The sequence below is a fragment of the Delphinus delphis genome, chromosome 4 (assembly GCF_949987515.2).
Source record: "Delphinus delphis chromosome 4, mDelDel1.2, whole genome shotgun sequence".
NCBI lineage: Eukaryota > Metazoa > Chordata > Mammalia > Artiodactyla > Delphinidae > Delphinus > Delphinus delphis.
Window position 1 is genome coordinate 6,003,119 of NC_082686.1, and position 17,586 is coordinate 6,020,704.

General features: G+C 48.4%; 1 protein-coding gene across 4 annotated transcripts; it reads right to left on the bottom strand.

Annotated features, from left to right (window-relative positions):
• Positions 1-1,408: 1,408 nt before the first annotated feature.
• On the bottom strand, positions 1,409-15,971 carry GET1 (guided entry of tail-anchored proteins factor 1). 4 transcript variants are annotated; one of them, XM_060010290.1, is made up of 5 exons: positions 15,792-15,971; positions 6,584-6,749; positions 5,346-5,413; positions 3,968-4,082; positions 1,409-2,192 (listed from the first exon to the last, which is right to left on the bottom strand). In XM_060010290.1, exons 1-5 carry the CDS (start codon positions 15,891-15,893, stop codon positions 2,119-2,121), a joined length of 525 nt encoding a protein of 174 aa, XP_059866273.1. In that variant the 5' UTR covers positions 15,894-15,971; the 3' UTR covers positions 1,409-2,118. The 4 variants fall into 4 exon arrangements, with proteins under 4 accessions (XP_059866273.1, XP_059866274.1, XP_059866275.1 ...); XM_060010291.1 differs by having other exon boundaries at positions 5,346-5,447; XM_060010292.1 differs by lacking the exon at positions 1,409-2,192 and adding an exon at positions 2,853-3,837 and having other exon boundaries at positions 5,346-5,447.
• Positions 15,972-17,586: the final 1,615 nt, after the last annotated feature.

Here is a 17,586-nt window from a genome sequence, read left to right on the forward strand (position 1 = left end):
TTTTTTTTTTTTTGGTACGCGGGCCTCTCACTGCTGTGCCCTCTCCCATTGCGGAGCACAGGCTCCAGACGCACAGGCTCCGCGGCCATGGCTCACGGGCCCAGCCACTCCACAGCAGGCGGACTCTCAACCACTGCGCCACCAGGGAAGCCCTAGGTATTACTTTTTAAAAGCACGTACATCGATATTCATAAATGTATGGAATACCATGGGAAGAATCATAAAGAAACTAGTAATAGTGGAAAAATGGGTGACACGACAGTAGAAGGTCAGAAGATGTACTTTCATCACATCCCTTTCTATATCTTTTGAATTCAGTGCCACGTTTACTACCTATTTAAAAACAAACACCAGGGATTTCCCACTGCAGAGGGCACAGGTTTGATCCCTGGTCAGGGACCTAAGATCCCCCACAAGCCACTGCACAGCCAAAAATAAATAAATAAATAAATAATAAAAACTTTAAAAACACACACCATTTTTCAAAAACCACAAGAATGTGAAATGTGACGGACATTTAAATTTCCCTTATTTCATCTTCACAAACTATTAATGTATGTGGAAAGAGTGAACAGCCGTGAATTATAAATCTTTTCCTCTAGCCTCAGTAAAATCTGTCAAAAATCTTGCAGTATTAATTGCAAGAACATATCCTTAGGAGATAAATACGGGTCTTGTCAGGGAGACTTTCACCAATTAGTGATCCCAGGATGGTCCACAGTGCGCGTACCTGGCCCCCCGACTGTTGACTGTGTGACCTGCCATTCACACCACAGCTCACGAATCACGTAGGGCCTGTGGCCTCGAAGGGGCCCAAGACCCCGAAGCTTCCTTCTGCTGCTATCATGTCCTCGGCAGGTCATCTGCTCATCCTCTGTGGCTAAAACGTACCTGTGAGGTGACTGGACTGGTGTTTGCTGTGAATACAGCTGTATTCCCAGTTCTACATCCTCTCCCAGAGCTGCAACAGCCTGGGGCCGGGTGAGTCTGAGTGATGAGGGGAACCCAAAACCCACTCTGTGACCATCAACTAAAGCAGCACAGTGCTCCGTCTCTACACAGCTCGATTACCAGAAATAATAACGAACTTACTATCACACCGTCAGGGAACACAAGGATACAAAAGTGATCTTTTAAACACTCATGCTAGAAGTTCGCTTCACAGGGCCGTGGCCCACTTAGTGATCGTTTCAGGCCCTCTGCCACCGATCGGTCGTAGCAAGTAAGTGGCCGTAAGGAAGGAAGTCACACAAGCACTTGCAAGATTGTAATTAGAAAAAAGTGTTTTTAAAAATACTGAGCAGAATTATACTTGACGGGGCAAACATGTAGCCGTTGAAATTAACTTAATCAGGCTTCCCAGTTTGTTTTTTAAGTTTGTTCCATTCTACAGAGCATAAATATTAAATGCTTTAAAAATACGCTTCATTAGAAATACATTAAATATAAAACACACAGTTCAAACACAAAACAATGCATTATGGGCTCATGAATACATTTATAAAACACAGTAATGAAAAGTTAACAGCTTCAAATAAGTGGATAACACCATCCAAAGGTTTGCCCAACAAATGACATTTTAGGAAGGAAAAAGCACAAGCAATGTCAATTAGTGTTATTCTCCTGGTAGTACTGCATGAGATTAAAAAACAAATTTTCAAATTCTAGTAGTAGTATTAAAATTAAGTTACTTTCTAATCTGGATTAAAAATAGCACAAAGTCTTTAAAGTACTTAAGTTATTAGAAAAGTTTGACTTTCCAGTTGGCAATGTGACCTTTAAAATATGCCAAGAGTGCAAATCACAAGTAACAACATGTAGCCCATAATGTCACACACTTCTTATCACAAATCTGGTGCCGTGCTGGCTGGTACACACGAGACTGGCCTCCATGGCTCACAACAAATGTACAAAACTGTGATTCTTCTAAGAATCTCAACATGAAGTCCAAGAACAAACACGTTCAACAACAACAACTAACCTGTGGCTTGTGTTTCCTTTTTTAAAAAAACAAGCAAACAAAAATAAACAACACAATAAAACAGTATAAATCAGATTTGTAATCTCCTAAGTGAAAATTCGTTTTTGAAAGTGCTGTAGCCAAATTCATCTTCTTTTTCAGCTGAAAGGGTGAAGCACAATGGCCACAACTTTGTTACAGACTAAAATCCAACAGGTAATTCCAACACCACCTAAAAATAAAGAAATTCAACATGAGAGCATGCCAGGAGTTCCGCCCACATTTCCTGCCTCTGCTACCTTTGACTTTAGGAAATAGAGCACTTCAGTCCTTTCTGAGTAGTGTTGGGCTAACACCAAGTTTGTGTTTCCTGGGTTCAAATTGATCACTTTTTTGGTGGGGGGCTGCTCTGGGTCTTCGTTGCTGCACGCAGGCTTTCTCTAGTTGTGGCGAGCGGGGGCTACTCTTTTGTTGCGGCGCGCAGGCTTCTCATTGCGGTGGCTTCTCTTGTTGCGGAGCACGGGCTCTAGGTGCGCATGGGCTTCAGTAGTTGTGGCACGCGGGCTTCAGTAGTTGTGGCTCTCAGGCTCTAGAGCGTGGGCTCAGTAGTTGTGGCTCTCAGGCTCTAGAGCGCAGGCTCAGTAGTTGTGGCGCACGGGCTTAGCTGCTCCGTGGCACGTGGGATCCTCCCAGACCAGGGCTCGAACCCGTGTCCCCTGCATTGGCAGGCAGATTCTTAACCACTGCGCCACCAGGGAAGCCCACAGACTTTCTACTGATTCACAGAGCTGCCTTCTTTACTAAGCAGGAACTACTCAAAACAACAAACAATGATTTGAATTTATCTTTCCTGCCAGAGGGATGTGCATCATTATTTATGATATTAATAGACTGTAAGACCACCCTGTCAGATGATCTGTTTTTCCCTTCCCACCAAAGCATTACAAGCACGAAGGAATGTTTACCCACACCTTTCTTGCCCCACTGATGCTGAGAGACAGGAAGAGAGGCCACAAGATGCCCAGAAGGGTGGCCTCTGGCTCCTCAGCTCAGCAACACTGAGAGCCACCAGCTACAACAATCCTGGCTGGGTCCGGGAAGAGGGAGGGGGAGGGGAAGGAAGGGGCCTGGCTAAATTGGAAATCTTTGACACGGTCATCCCTTTGACTTAGCAATTCACCTCCAGCGTGATCACAAATCACAACCAAAGACTGGCTGACCAGGATGTGTACTGCAGCGTCATCTCTACAGCAAAAACTGGGGACTTAAATAAATATCCTTTAACAGGGAAATTAGTAAATTATGACGCATCCAAATCAAGAACAGCTATTCAAAATTCCTTAATAAAGAAATTTATTAAGCTGCCCTCTCAGCACACCCAGCAGCACGTCCGTCTCTACTCTGAAGAAATTTATTGATGTGGAAAAAGACTTACATAATAAGAGGGGTAAAAAATTGTATGTGCCAGATAACCTTAACCATACAAAAATAAATAGAAAAGAAAACTGGAAAAAATATACTGCAATGTTAAGAGCGGTTCTCCACAGCTACTGAGTCTTTTTAAAAGTTTTTTCTTATATTTCTAATCATTCTACGATGACATGTACTAATTTTAACACCCAAAAGAAATTCTTTCAGAAGTCAAAGAATGGCCGATAGCAGGAAATGCTGCAGAGGGGCTAAGCATAGCGTGAATTGAAAAGGAGTCACAGAATTTGGGAACCAGAGGTGATGTTTCAATAAACGGGGTATCAGACCCCAGGTATTGGGCTTGGATCACGGAGGCAGGCTTGGGTTGAACTGTAGCCCTGCTACTTCACATTTCGGTGACACTGGACACGTAAGTCCTCTAGACGTCAGCTCCTTTGCTGCAAGCCCTGGGTGAGGCGGAGACGCAGAGCTCTCACTGTGGGCGTCAGGCTGAGCTCAGCTGACCGAACCTCCCGCCACACGCCCCTAGGTCAACCTGGCCACGCTCTCCCACCGCGTCTGCCAGCGCCCGCGTACCTGCCACTCCAGTGGGAAATGCTACCAGGCGGTCTAGTGGAGTTATCCACCGACTCGGCACCACGGCCACAGGGACAGAGTAGTACGTCCAGATGAGTGTGACCATCAGGGCAGCCTGCAAAGACACGGCTGGTGAGTGGAGACATCCCGCCAGGCACACAACGGATCACCACGGAAGACGAGGAAACATGGAAACAAACCAAGGGAACTCTCCAGATCGGTGACCTCACACCCGACCCATCCAGTCCTCACAGCCAGCACATACACACTACCAAATTAGCTGACAGAGTAACCAAGGTCTCCCCCAGCGTAAGTGTTCTTTCCTCACTGAGCACCTCCTCTAAGCAGCCAGCTTACGCTAACTACACCTCATCAGTGACAAAAGTGACCTCACGCCTCTCAGATCCTTGAAAAACTAGCTACCGCTCTCACCCACACACCCAAGTGCAGAGGTGAGCCCTCTGCGAGGTTAAGTGGCGGGACGAGAAGCGCTGCCTGCCCTCTCCTCCTTTCCCAGCAGCGCTCGGGCAGCTGTCTTCCATCCCCTTCGTGGCCTTGAACGTGCCACTCGAGCGATCGGACCTCAGACCGCGGCTTGCTCAACTCCTCTCCCTGTGAAACCGCTCTCGCACCAAAGGGACAACGCCTCAGGATCAATGTCCTCAAACAAACCCAAACCACCTGGGCTTTGGGGGGGCTGGGCGCAAATCTTTTCCCCCAGGAAAGATCACACATAGGACTGAAACTCGGAGACCATTTACAGCAGCCACTAAGTGTGCGAGCGGCACTTCCACACCCTCGGCTGAAGGAAGCAGCCACAAACAGAACAAGTAGACATCCCCCAGGTAAGAACGTTGGGAATCAAAGGTCTTGGACTGACGTGAGAATGACGTGTTCCCTGCCTGAGAGCAGGCATCTACACGTCACCTACATGTCTGCACACCAGGTGACAAGCAACGGCCACAGTGACTGACCGCCTTAGAAAATACAATGCCTAAATATCTACAGTCACTGACCCCCTTAGAAAATACAACGTCTAAATAAGCTCTCTCACTCCATACACCCCCAGGCTCCCAACACTGCACTGAAACAAAGGCAAAATGAAAGAACTCCAGAGAAGCGCATCTGCTAAAACATCCCAACATTTAACAACTCTAAAAGACAAAGGCTAAAAGAGACTAAGAGAAACAAAGGCTTCATTTTAGTCTAACATAGAAATTCACAGAGTGTTCAGAGTTACACGCTAGCAGGACCACACAGCACAGCAGCTGAAAGTGGAAAAGCCAGAATTCCCAGGCCCGGATTCTGGGCCACATGGTTCTGGAGGACAGTCCGTTACCAACTTCAATGACCCCAGGTGACAGAATAGGACACTTACTTGCAATATGTAGAAAGCAACACTTATAACCCATTTTATCTTGGCCAACTGAGCTGTCCGTGCTTTCACTGAAAGGAAAAACAGGATGAAATGGTATCAGTCCTAAAAAAAAATGAAGAAGATATTCAAGCACACAGAAATGTTATTTCTTCTCATAAACTATTTTCTAACTATGTATGTAACATCTGCTCAATATACTTAGAAAAGCAAGTTCCCTGATGGTCCAGTGGTTGGGACTCTGCACTCTCACTGCCGAGGGCCTGGGTTTGATCCCTGGTTGGGGAGCTAGGATCCCACAAGCTGCGCAGCACAGCCAGAAAGCAAACAAACAAAATACACACACACACACACACACACACACACACACACACTTAGAAAGTATAAAATAGAATTTCTTAGAAGTCACCCACAGATTATGAGATTTGAAGCTTTAATTTTAAAAACTCTTAAAGCTATTCATCTAAATCAGAGATTCTTTTACGAGGCACTTACCAACGGGACTACCTTTTTCTTCCTGGATTTCCCAGACCACACAGCACACTAATCCGTACGTGGGAGTCAGGTCTGTCTCAGGCCTGGGCAGGCCCCTGTGCATGTTCTACTAGCCACGCACTCTCTCAGCACACAAGCTGACCTCCTATCCATCAGAGGAGACTGTTAGGAACGGTGGCCAACATAAAGCTGAGTGAGACCTGATCCCCAGCCTGAAGTCTACACTTGGATAAGGACACTGCTGGGCATTTTTTAGAGCCTTCACAAAAGCTCCTGGGAATCCACCATGAGATTTTTCTAGGCTTCTCTCAGAAAAGTGTTGAATTTGAAAATGTCAACCTACAGAGAATGAAGAAAATCAAAGATGTTAGAGGTTTCTGTGTGGTTGCGTGTTTTTTTTTTTTGTTCTTCTTTTATTTTTTTTTTTTGGCCATGACTCTCGGCTTGCGGGATCTTAGTTCCCGGACCAGGGATCTAACCCGGGACCACAGCAGTGAAAGTGCCGAGTCCTAACAACTAGACCACAAGGGAAGTCCCCAGGCTTCTGTGTTTAGAAAGCAAAGGTTCACCAGCAAATAAGGAGAAAGTAACAATTATTATTACTGGGTCTCTTCTAGACAACTCAAAAGTCTCTGTCAGCATCAGAACCTCAAAGATCAAAGCACATGTGCCGTGCCTCTTTCTATAAAGATTTCTCTGTTAATCAGCTCGTACGAAGCTTCCCACGCTACACACGAGAACAGTACCGTGAGTTTTGAGCTTATCAGTCATCTTGTTGATCTTCCTCTCCAGCCTGGCGTATCTGGCAAACTCATCCATCATGCTGACGGTGGAGAGCTCCTGCTTCATGCCCTGGATCTCTGCTCGCATCTGTGACTCCTGCTTCACGTCCTTCTGCAGCACCCTGGACATCTGGTGGAGGTGGCAGCCGGGATCAGCCTTCTCCCCCACCCCCTCCCCCATCCGCTTGCTGCCTCCTGCAGCTGGGCACGCTGCCCTTTATCCCCACGGCCAGGCTCTGCTGCCCGGTCCCGGTCCTGCTGCCCCCGACCACAGAGACGAAAACTCCCCCCCACCACACCCCGCCCCGTGAGTCTTTATTCAATTACGTTTTTCCTTCTGCAGATATGCCCACGGACTGCTACAGCACAAATGTATGTATCCCTCACTTTTACTGCAAAATTGTGATTACAGGGTGAAAACCGATTCCATCCCCAGAGCTCCATTCAGGTGACAAGGACCGTGCACGCCCCTCATTCCTGTACAATTCTGTGCTAAATTAGGTGGGCCGAGCAAGGGGGGTGCCGGCGGTCAGGGATGAAGCGGTGGCAGGTGAAGAGGGCATTCCCGCAGAGGGGCTGCCTGGCGTGAGAGTCGGGGTCCCACAGCAGGAGGGGCACACGTGACAAGAGGAGGTGGTGGTGGAGGCCGAGGGCGAGTTACAAAGGATTGCGCAAGTCACGGCGACCTACTGAGGATACTGTGAGCCAGTTTTCTCACTGTGAGAAAAGGGAGTGAGAAACATGCATCGGGAGAGAACCAGAATGAATCCCGTGGGACTGGATGAGACCTGGAGGCACAGGTGTGACCTCGTGGTTTTCCATAGATACACAGACAGATGAAATAACAGACGTAAATGTTTGTGAAGAGGAGCCTCTGACCGCCAGGCCCCATGTGGGACACGACCGGCCCAGGAGCCCTCCTGGCCGCCTGGACAGTGGAGGGGACCCAAGTGTGACGGCACCTGCCCGCACCGTCCCCAGACGCCCCCCACAGACACACACAACGGCCAGGACACCGCCAGCGGCCCGGGTACACATGCAGTGGCTGCCAGGTAGCGCCCAACAACCCACCGGGACAGGTGAAGGTCCCAGGAGAGCGAGGGGAGAGCAAGGGGACCACACTCGCACCAGCGCGGGGAGGTCCACGGGCGACCTCGTAGGGGACTGAGAATTCCTCAGGGACTGACCCGGAGTGATGAGTGTACCTCCCCAAATCAACGCCCATGGTACCTGGTGAGATGCAAAGAGAACACAGCATCCTTTATGTGACATCCTCGCCAAACACTGGACAAAGATGTCCACAGGAGGCCATTGTGCAAAGTCACTGCCCTGCGACATTCGGAAATGTCATCCTCGCAATTCAAGGCAAGACCAAGACTCCTTCTAGACTGAAGAGACATGACAAGTATGTGCTATACATGGTGCTGACTGGGGTCCTTCTGCTACAAAGGACGTCACTGGGACGAGGAAACCCTGAACGAGACGGGAGGATTGTACCTGACAGCTGTACTGCGGCCAAGGCCACTGTTTATACACTAATGTACTGGGGAAAGAGGGCACTCGGGTTGACAACTTACTTTCAAATGGTTCAGGAAACAAAACCAGTTCTTTCTAATGAATGTATAACTTTTTTTGCACATTTGTGTTTGTTTCACCTTCTTAAAAATATATTAATAAAGATACATTAATAAACTATATTAATATATTTCCCTGTACTGGTACATAGCTGGTGCACAATAAATCAGTCTGTTCCTCTAGCCCCTGATCCCCCCTGCCTGGTGCACAGGAGGGTGACTCTTCAGTTCGAGCTGGCCAAGGACATACACTCTAGCCAGATCCACCCTAGAGCAGAAAACAGGAATGCACCAAATTATCTTTAAAAATCACAGAATCATCTTAAAGAGCAAGGAATTCATAGATGCTGCTTCAACTCTGTAAATCAAGAAACAGGGGCAGGGACTTCCCTGGCGATCCAGTGGTTAAGACTCTGTGCTTCCATTGCAGGGGGTGTGGGTTGGATCCCTGGTCCGGGAACTAAGATTCCCGAATGCCATGTGAAACAGTGAGGCACAGCCAAAAATTCAAATAAAGGTGTATTTTTTAAAAATTTGATTAAAAAAAAACAGGTGCAGGGTGGGGAAAGGACTTTCAGAGGTGATGGAGATATTCTCTACCTTGATTGTTTCAGTGGTTACCCTGATTAAGTGTGCCAAAACTCATCAAACTGCCCATGTACAAGAAGTGAATTTCACTGAATGCAAATTACACATCAATAAACTTGACTTTTAAAACTAGGATTTAGGGCTTCCCTGGTGGCGCAGTGGTTGAGAGCCCGCCTGCCGATGCAGGGGACACGGGTTCGTGCCCCGGTCTGGGAAGATCCCACATGCCGCGGAGCGGCTGGGCCCATGAGCCATGGCCGCTGAGCCTGTGCGTCCGGAGCCTGTGCTCCGCAACAGAAGAGGCCACAACAGTGAGAGACCCGCATACCGCAGAAAAAAAAAACAACTAGGATTTAAAAAGAAATAGAAGGGGGACTTCCCTGGTGGCGCAGTTAAGAATCTGCCTGCCAATGCAGGCAACACAGGTTCGAGCCCTGGTCCAGGAAGATGCCACATGCCGCACAGCAACTAAGCCCATGTGCCGTAACTACTGAGCCTGCGCTCTAGAGCCCGCGAGCCACAACTACTGAGCCCGTGAACCACAACTACCAAAGCCCACGCGCCTAGAGCCCATGCTCTGCAAAAAGAGAAGCCACCACATGAGAAGCCCTCGCACAGCAACAAAGACCCAACGCAGCCAAAAATAAATTAAAAAAAAAAAAGAAATAGAGGGGCAAACACATTACGTACATAGCATTATAGAGAATACAGGCTGTGCTTCACAGATTTTTTTAATCGAAGGCTTGTAGCAACCCTGCATCAACCAAGTTTACTGGCACCATTTTTCCAACAGTATTTGCTCATTTCACGTCTCTGTGTTACATTCTGGTAGTTCTCATAATATTTCAAACTTTTTTATTATTGTTATATTTGTTATGGTGTTCTTTGATTAGTGGTTTTTTTTTTTTTAGGCCACACCACGGGGCTTGCGGGATCTTAGTTCCTGGACCAGGGATCGAATCCCAGCCCTCAGCGGTGAAACGGCAGAGTCCTAACCACTGGATCAGCAGGGTATTCCCTGATTAGTGATCTGTGATGTTACTACTACAACTCACTAAAGGCTCAGATGATGGTTAGCATTTTTTAGCAATAAACAAATTTTTAATTAAGGCATGTATACTTTTTTTACACAATGCTATGCTACTGCACACTTAATAGACTCTAGTGTAAACGTAAGTTTTTTATGCACTGGGAAGCCAGAAATTGCATGTGACTCATTTTACTTCAATATTCACTTTATTGCAGTAGCCTGGAACCAAACCCACAATATTTCCGAGGTACGCTGTACATAAAACAATTAAAAACTGGAAAGACCAAAAATGGTTACTCAGGAGTGGAAAGTGAGTGAGGACAGGAGAATAAACTTGAGGGGAACTGAAGAGATTTGTGGTTAAAATTAGGAAATGCAGCGCTTGAAGAAAAAATGAATATATTACATCTACAAGTACAAAAAAAGCAAATTTGGAAGTGTTTAAGTTTGCAAATAGGTACCAACATTAATCCAAGACCTCCTTACAAATAACTGTTAAAATATACTAGAATTATGAATTGAAATGTAAGATTTAAGGAGATTTGAATTTTTTAAATGTTCTTAATATTAATTTTTTTAATATTTATTTATTTGGCTGCGCCAGGTCTTAGTTGCGGCATGTGGGATCCAGTTCCCCAACCAGGGATCGAACCTGGGACCCCTACACTGGGAGCACGGAGCCCTAGCCACTGGACCACCAGGTAAGTCCCAATATTAATTTTTAAAACATAAACATCTGGGGCTTCCCTGGTGGCACAGTGGTTAAGAATCCACCTGCCAATGCAGGGGACACAGGTTTGAGCCCTGGTCCGGGAAGATCCCACATGCCACGCAGCAACTAAGCCAGTGCGCCACAACTACTGAGCCTGCACTCAAGAGCCCGCGAGCCACAACTACTGAGCCAGCGCACCACAACTACTGAGCCCGCACGCTTAGAGCCCATGCTCCGCAACAAGAGGAGCCACCACAATGAGAAGCCCGCGCATGGCAACAAAGACCCAAAGCAGCCAAAAATAAATAAATTAAATAAATAAATTTTAAAAATATATATCTTAAGTCTTTTCTTTTTAAATGTCTATCAGGTTTTTAATTTTTTTTTTGGGCTGCGTTGGGTCTTCGTTGCTGCATGCGCGCTTTCTCTAGTTGCGGTGAGCGGGGGCCACTCTTCCTTGCAGGGTACGGGCTTCTCATTGCGGTGGCTTCTTCTGTTGTGGAGCACAGGATCTAGGCGCACAGGCTTCAGTAGTCTCTTAACCGCTGTGCCACCAGGGAAGTCCCCTGAAGTTTTTATGTACTCAAAGGTGTATTAAATCTCCCACTTGACAGAAGCTGATAAACTGTGTAGGGTATGGTTTTTCAAAGACCTGGAGATGGGTCCACAAGTAATTCTAAAGCAGAAAAGAAAATAAGTTTTTAAAGATCAGTGAGGGAATTCCCCAGCGGTCCAGTGGTTAGGGCTTGGCACTTTCACTGCCTGCTGCCCAGGATCAAATCCTGGTCAGGGAACTGAGATCCCGCAAGCCATCAATCAATAAACAAACAAACAAACAAACAAAATTTGCTTATCATAAAAAAAAGTACGGTGGGAGAATCTGGAGAGAAAACAAGGGCAGAACCAATTCTTTGCTTCTCTTGTCTCCAGACGCTGGCCCTCTGCCTGTGTGAGATCACAGTGTCCTCCTCAGTCACCCTCTGATCCTGTCCAAGTTGGACACTCCCTCTGCCAACAAAATGCCAGGACTTGCGGTGGCACTGGGGTTGTTCAAATCCTCACTCCCCCACTCAATGGCTGGCAACTCTCTGGACCAGTCCCATCTGAAAATCGTGCCCGACGACATTTACAGCCCAAAGGCTCCTCCCTCCCGGAACACAGCAGGCATCCCTGGGAATGGCGGCTCAGGCGTGTCCCTAACACCGCAGGGAGACCCCTCACCCCGGAAAGGGCCCAAGGCCCAGAACAACCCCACATGCCCCTCAGCCAGGACCGGCCAAGTCGGGCCCACTCCTCGCAGCCCTGGTCCCCGGCACGGGGGAGTCCGCATCCGCCAGGCCGCATCTGCTCGTGCGCACTCAACCCCCCTCGCCGCCTCTGTCACCCCCTCAAACAGCACTTGGGGCTCATGCTGGTCCACAGCAAGAACTCTCTAGGCGACCGTGCTCCCTGGAAACGGGGAGGGTCTCAGCAAGGCCCTCAGCGGCAGGCCCTGCAGTGTCCACCCCTCACCTCAGTGGTCCAGGCCCCTAAAGAGAAAAGGGAAATGGCCCCTTTTTAGACCAGCAAGTTAAGTGATTTTGAAGTTGTCAAACACAAAAGTGGCGGCCAGTCCCACACACCAAGTCCCAGAGGACAGCCTGCGCTGCACCCATGCTCAAGGTCTGCAAAGCAGGGAGGTCTGTGAGGAAGGGGCCCCTGGCGCCTGAGCACCGCACGCGGCTCTCGGGGACCCGCATCTCTCCGCAACCCGCAGGCCGCCCTCCAGCGCATAGGCCCTGGCACGCCTGAGCAGGGCACATGGCTAACTAGGAGCTCCCCTCGCCCTCGGCCACGCCAGTCCTGGGGCCCGGGGCGCCTGCACAGCGCGCCTCCGGCCACGGAGGGGGGCGCTCCGCAGGGTGGTCTTTGTCCCCTCTGCCTCCGCCTTTGGTTGTGCTGGATTGCAAATGCATCCTGTGGCTGGAAAGGAAACATGAAAGAACTCGCAGGAAAATTCTAACCAAGTCAACACCGAGGATTGGGCGTCCTTATCCAGGCACCCAGCCCCCACCCCAGTATTTGGCTGAGGTCCCATCCCAGGACCTTGCAGCACTCTGCTGGGAGAGGACTTCTTGAACTTGAGAGACTTCCTCAAAGGGCCTCTCCTGACTAATGGGAAAGTGCGCCCCTTCCCTGCTCTGGCTGAAGGGAAGAAGCTTCGGAAACCCTGGAAGGAAGGCTACAGTCTGAGGTGCAGGGGGCATGGCCCGTTCCTAGTCAAACTGATCCTCACTGGAGTCTTTCCCACGTGCATCCTCAGATCAGCGCCTGTGATGGGGCAGCCTGTAACGGTCGAGAAGCAGCAGCATTTTACCCTACACGGGACCAGCGCGTTCCTTACAGCTTTTCACTGACCCTCAACACAAACCATATCTCTTTATTACTTTTCCCTGTTTGAACACCAGCAACTGTACTCTGCTAGGATAATGTTATCCTTCTGAACCTGGCTAACAATTCTGACAGTGTTACAACCAAGGGAAAACGGGTCTAAGAAGGCTAACTGGTTGGAGGTTAGAGAGGTTACACAGCCGGTAGGATGCAGCAAAGGACGTGACACAGGTCCAAGGACAAACCCAGTGTTCACTCACCTGAACGACAAACAGCCACCCTGATAAGGCACAAACCTGGTGCATGTGTAGACTGCAGCAGTAACTTCTTATGAGAGAGTGCTAGCTGCAGGGCACAGGTTTGGTGAAGGAGCCAGAGGTGATGACAGTTCTTATTTACAGCCACTGCCATATCCCAAACACTCTCCTCCTTCGCCCTCAGCTTATGAGAAACTAGGAACAATTCACAGAGGAATACAAAACCAACACAGCCTCTTTCAGCAATTGAGGTTAGTTTTGTGTGTGCGGTTCCAATATAAGGTGAAATGAGATGGGGTACATAGGAAGAATCGAAGTGATACTGCATGTAAGATGGGCAGGCAACCCACAGAATGGGAGAAGATGTTTGCAAATCATGTATCTGATAAGGAGCTAATATCCAGACTATATAGAGAACTCCTAACTTAACCACAAAAACGCAGCCACTCACACTCGATGTGGGCCTCCAGAGTGCCCTTCCCCTAGGGAGAGCGCCTGCAGCCCCATTAGAAAAGGGGCCACAGACCTGAATAGACTGTTTTTCAAAGATATACAGATGGCCAATAAGCAAATGAAATGTTCAACATCACTAATCATTAGGAAAATGCAAATCAAAACCACAAAGAGAAGCCACTTTTCATCCATTAGGATGGCTATTATCCAAAAAGGAAAAATAATAACTAAAAATAACAAGTGTTGGAGAATGTGGAGAAACTGGAACACTTGTGCATTGCTGGTGAGAATGTACATGATGCAGCCACTGTGCAAAACAGTACAGCAGTTTCTCAAAAAGATTAAAAACAGAATTACCATATGATCCAGCAATTCCACTTCTGGGTATTTACCCAAAAGAACTGAAAGCAGAGATTTGAATAAACACTCGTACACGAACGTTCTAGCAGCATTATTCACAATGGCCAAAAGGCAGAAACAATCCAAATGTCCATCAAAAGATGAATGAACAAACAAAATGTGGTATATACATACCGTGGAATATTATTCAGCCTTATGAAGGACAGAAATGCTAACACAGGCTGCAACAGGGATGAACCCTAAGGACATGATGCTGAGTGAAGTAAGCCAGGCATAAAAGGACAAATATTATACGATTTCACTTACATGAGGTGCCTAGAATAGTCAGATTCATAGAGACGGAAAGTAAAATGGTGGTTGCCAGGGACTGGGGGAAGGGGCATGCGGATAACGCTCCGTGTTTACTCGGGACAGAGTCTCAGTTTAGGAAGCTGCAGTTCTGGAGACGAAGGGTGATGAACAGTTGCACAACAATGTGAATGTACTCAATACCACTGAACTATACACCTAAAAATGGTTAAAATGGTAAATTTTATGTTATGTATATTTTACCACAATTTTTAAAAAGTAAGAAAAAAGAAAAGTGGGCTGGGGCCTACTCTTCAAGGGTCTTTTATGCAATGCTGAGTACTTCGGACACCATCTTAAAGACAAGGAAGCATCAGGAAAGATTCCCAACAGGGGATGGGATTAAGAGAGAATTGCCTCAGGACAACTTGGGTGATAAGGTCCTAGAATAGAGTTTTACACAAAACAGGCACCCGATGGATACCAGTAGAGTAGAACAAAAAGAAGTAGAAACCCTGTCTAGTCTCATATACCCCACCACCACCACCAATTTATACCAGGAGAGAAAAGCAGAACTGAGTTCCCAGGACACTGGTATAGTGTGTGCACCCCATCTTTGAGTCTCGGCCTAAGTCAGACAGCCCCTCACTCCCACTGTCGGCCTACAGAGGGCGCCCTTCCGCGGAGAACAGCTCCTCACCTTCTCCACACGCACCTCCCATCAAATATGCCACCAAACCCCCTATTCACGCTCCAACAGGCAGAGGGGCAGACCTCGGAGAATCACACACCAAGGATCAAACCTCCAACCCAGCAATCACTAGCTGGATGTCTTAGGACAACTACTAGACTCTGAGTCAAACACACCTCCTCTGGGAGGTACAGGAAGATGGCATGACAGTCACGGCAACCGTGGCGACTGGACACGAGGAAATTACTCATGATGGACAAAACGCCCCGCAGAGAGTACTCCCAAGTGCCCGTCGCTCCTCTGGGTATAGGAAACATCACAGAGCACGGGGATTCTAAGTCTACACTGTCTCCAACCCCTCCCGCCCCAAGAATGGGGGCCCCTGCATCCTGAGACCCGTCCCCAGGGACCCTGCACAGCTGCACTGCACGCGAGAAGGCGAGACTTCCCGGAGCCCCGGACGCCGTGCTGCAGGCACTGGCCCTCCCCACGCCCCCACCCCAGCAGCCTGAGGCTGCTCGACGCCCCCAGGAACCAGAGAATAATGGAAATGAGTGCGGCTGGCAGAAGGGCACTGAGAACTCCAGACCGCTGCCACGCGAAAACGTGGCCAAGCGTTATCAGGCATTTTTTTTTTCTCCCCAAGAATCCAGAAAACCGGATATGGGGGTAAAGCGTTGCGACTTGACATTAGCAACTCACTCAAAAACATCTTAAAACACAGAACGGCCCAACCAAGACGCCTCTGCAGGCCGAATCCGGCCGTCGGGCGGCCAGTTTGAGACCCGTGTCTACGGCACGCTGGGGCGGCAACCCCACCGGCCCCTGGAAGGCCAGATAGCCACTTACGAAGGAGGAGAAGGACGGGAGGAGGATCCTGAGTACATTGCACCCAAACACGAAGCTGAGCACCAGCAGCCAAGCCCAGCGGTCGGCCTCGGCCGCGCTCATCTCGGAGGCTCACGGCGGCGCCAGCTCGGCTAAATCAGCTCCACCTGGGACCAAGCCGGAGGCCGCGCGTGCGCAGTGAGCCCAGCGGCCCGCAGAGGGGCGCCGCCGCGCCTGCGCACTGCGCCGCACGCGGGGAGGCGGGGCCGTCTCTTGCTCCGCGTTCTGGTTAACGCCAGCCTTGCCCTTGGCCTTCCCGGCTTCCGTAGACTTCTCGCACCCGCCCCACCGTCCCGCGGAACCTGTTTTCCAGATTCGGCCTCCACCATGTCTCTGGTTTTGTTGTATCTGCAAACCACTTGTGTGGTTATGTAATTAATACTTTCTTTAAACTGACTCACTTTTATTCCTAAATAAATGTATTTTCAAATAAACCTTTACGTAAATAGAAGCCTACGGTAATGATAGTAGCAAGTAACCGTAAAAAGAAAAACGTTTTGTAAGTAGTTTTTAGTAAGTCGTGTTTACATTTCAAAGCTGAACATTGTAGTAAATCTAAGTAATTTACAAAACTGCATACCTGAGGTCCTGGTTACATTCAGCCTGTAATAAAGTAGCCTACATTTATGGGAAGATGAGGTTTTACAGCGAAAGAATCCTAACTCACAGTTATGTGTAGTAGGTAAAGCAAAAGATGATTAGCTGCCTCTTCTGCCCTGGTTGGAGTCTGAGAACTAATTCCCAATCAGAATGAATGGAGGAGCTGTGGTTCTACAAATTTCTGATTAAAGAAAACATGTGAAGCGAAACTATTCGATAGAGGTAGAGGGAATTATTTCCATGGAGAGGTTTCTTGGCCGGTAGGTGATGCTGAACTGACCAAAACAAAAGACAGGCTTGGAGCCTGCTTCTGCTCCATAGCCTTCCCCTCCAGCTGGACCATCCAAGGCAGCCTGGCTGCTAGCTCCTCTACCCACTAAAGGTTTGGAAGGATTGGAAGTAGAAACCACCTCGTGAAAAGTGACAGCAGATCCTCCGGCCTCCATCTCCCGGCCCCCAGTCTCTGCTTTTCAGGCGGAAGAGGAGAGCATCGCCTGCTCCCCACCCGTACCACACCCCATCCCAGTGCCACATCCCCGCAGGAGGAGGATCACCAATTCCTGGTGAGATGAGAATTTGACAGAAAACCCTGGAGAATGTCCTGGACTGTACAACAGTGGTAGGAGAGGACCAGCTGTACCTGGCCAGTGTGAACAACTCAGCTCTCTCCTATTGCTCCATCTGGGCAGCTCTTAAGAAGTGCGCTAACAAAGGCTGCCAACACCATCCGAGTACCACACTAGGCCGTCAAGTTAAAAAGAAAAAAGTATCCGTCCCATAGAAAATAAAGACTGTGATAATGTCACAAATGGATTTCAGTCCAGAGCAAGACTGGCAGAAAATACTAACACCATTGGGGGTTTCCATCAAACCATTTCTTGTTCAGAACAAACAAGTCTTGGAACCTCTAACATAATACAACAATTCCTCTTCATAGGACTTCAGAGAATGTGTTTAGCAAGCCCTGTATCAGTGACTTTTATGTTGATTTTAAACCAATCACGACTGAAATTGGAGAAATGAGTACTCTAATAGAGACCAACTCTCCGTCAGAGACTCAGAGGAGTGTCAGCAGGGACCAGAGACGTGCCCAGAACTGAGCGATTTAGGGCCAGTGACTGAGGGTGGCCCACCTGAGGCAGAGTCTTCTCAAGAC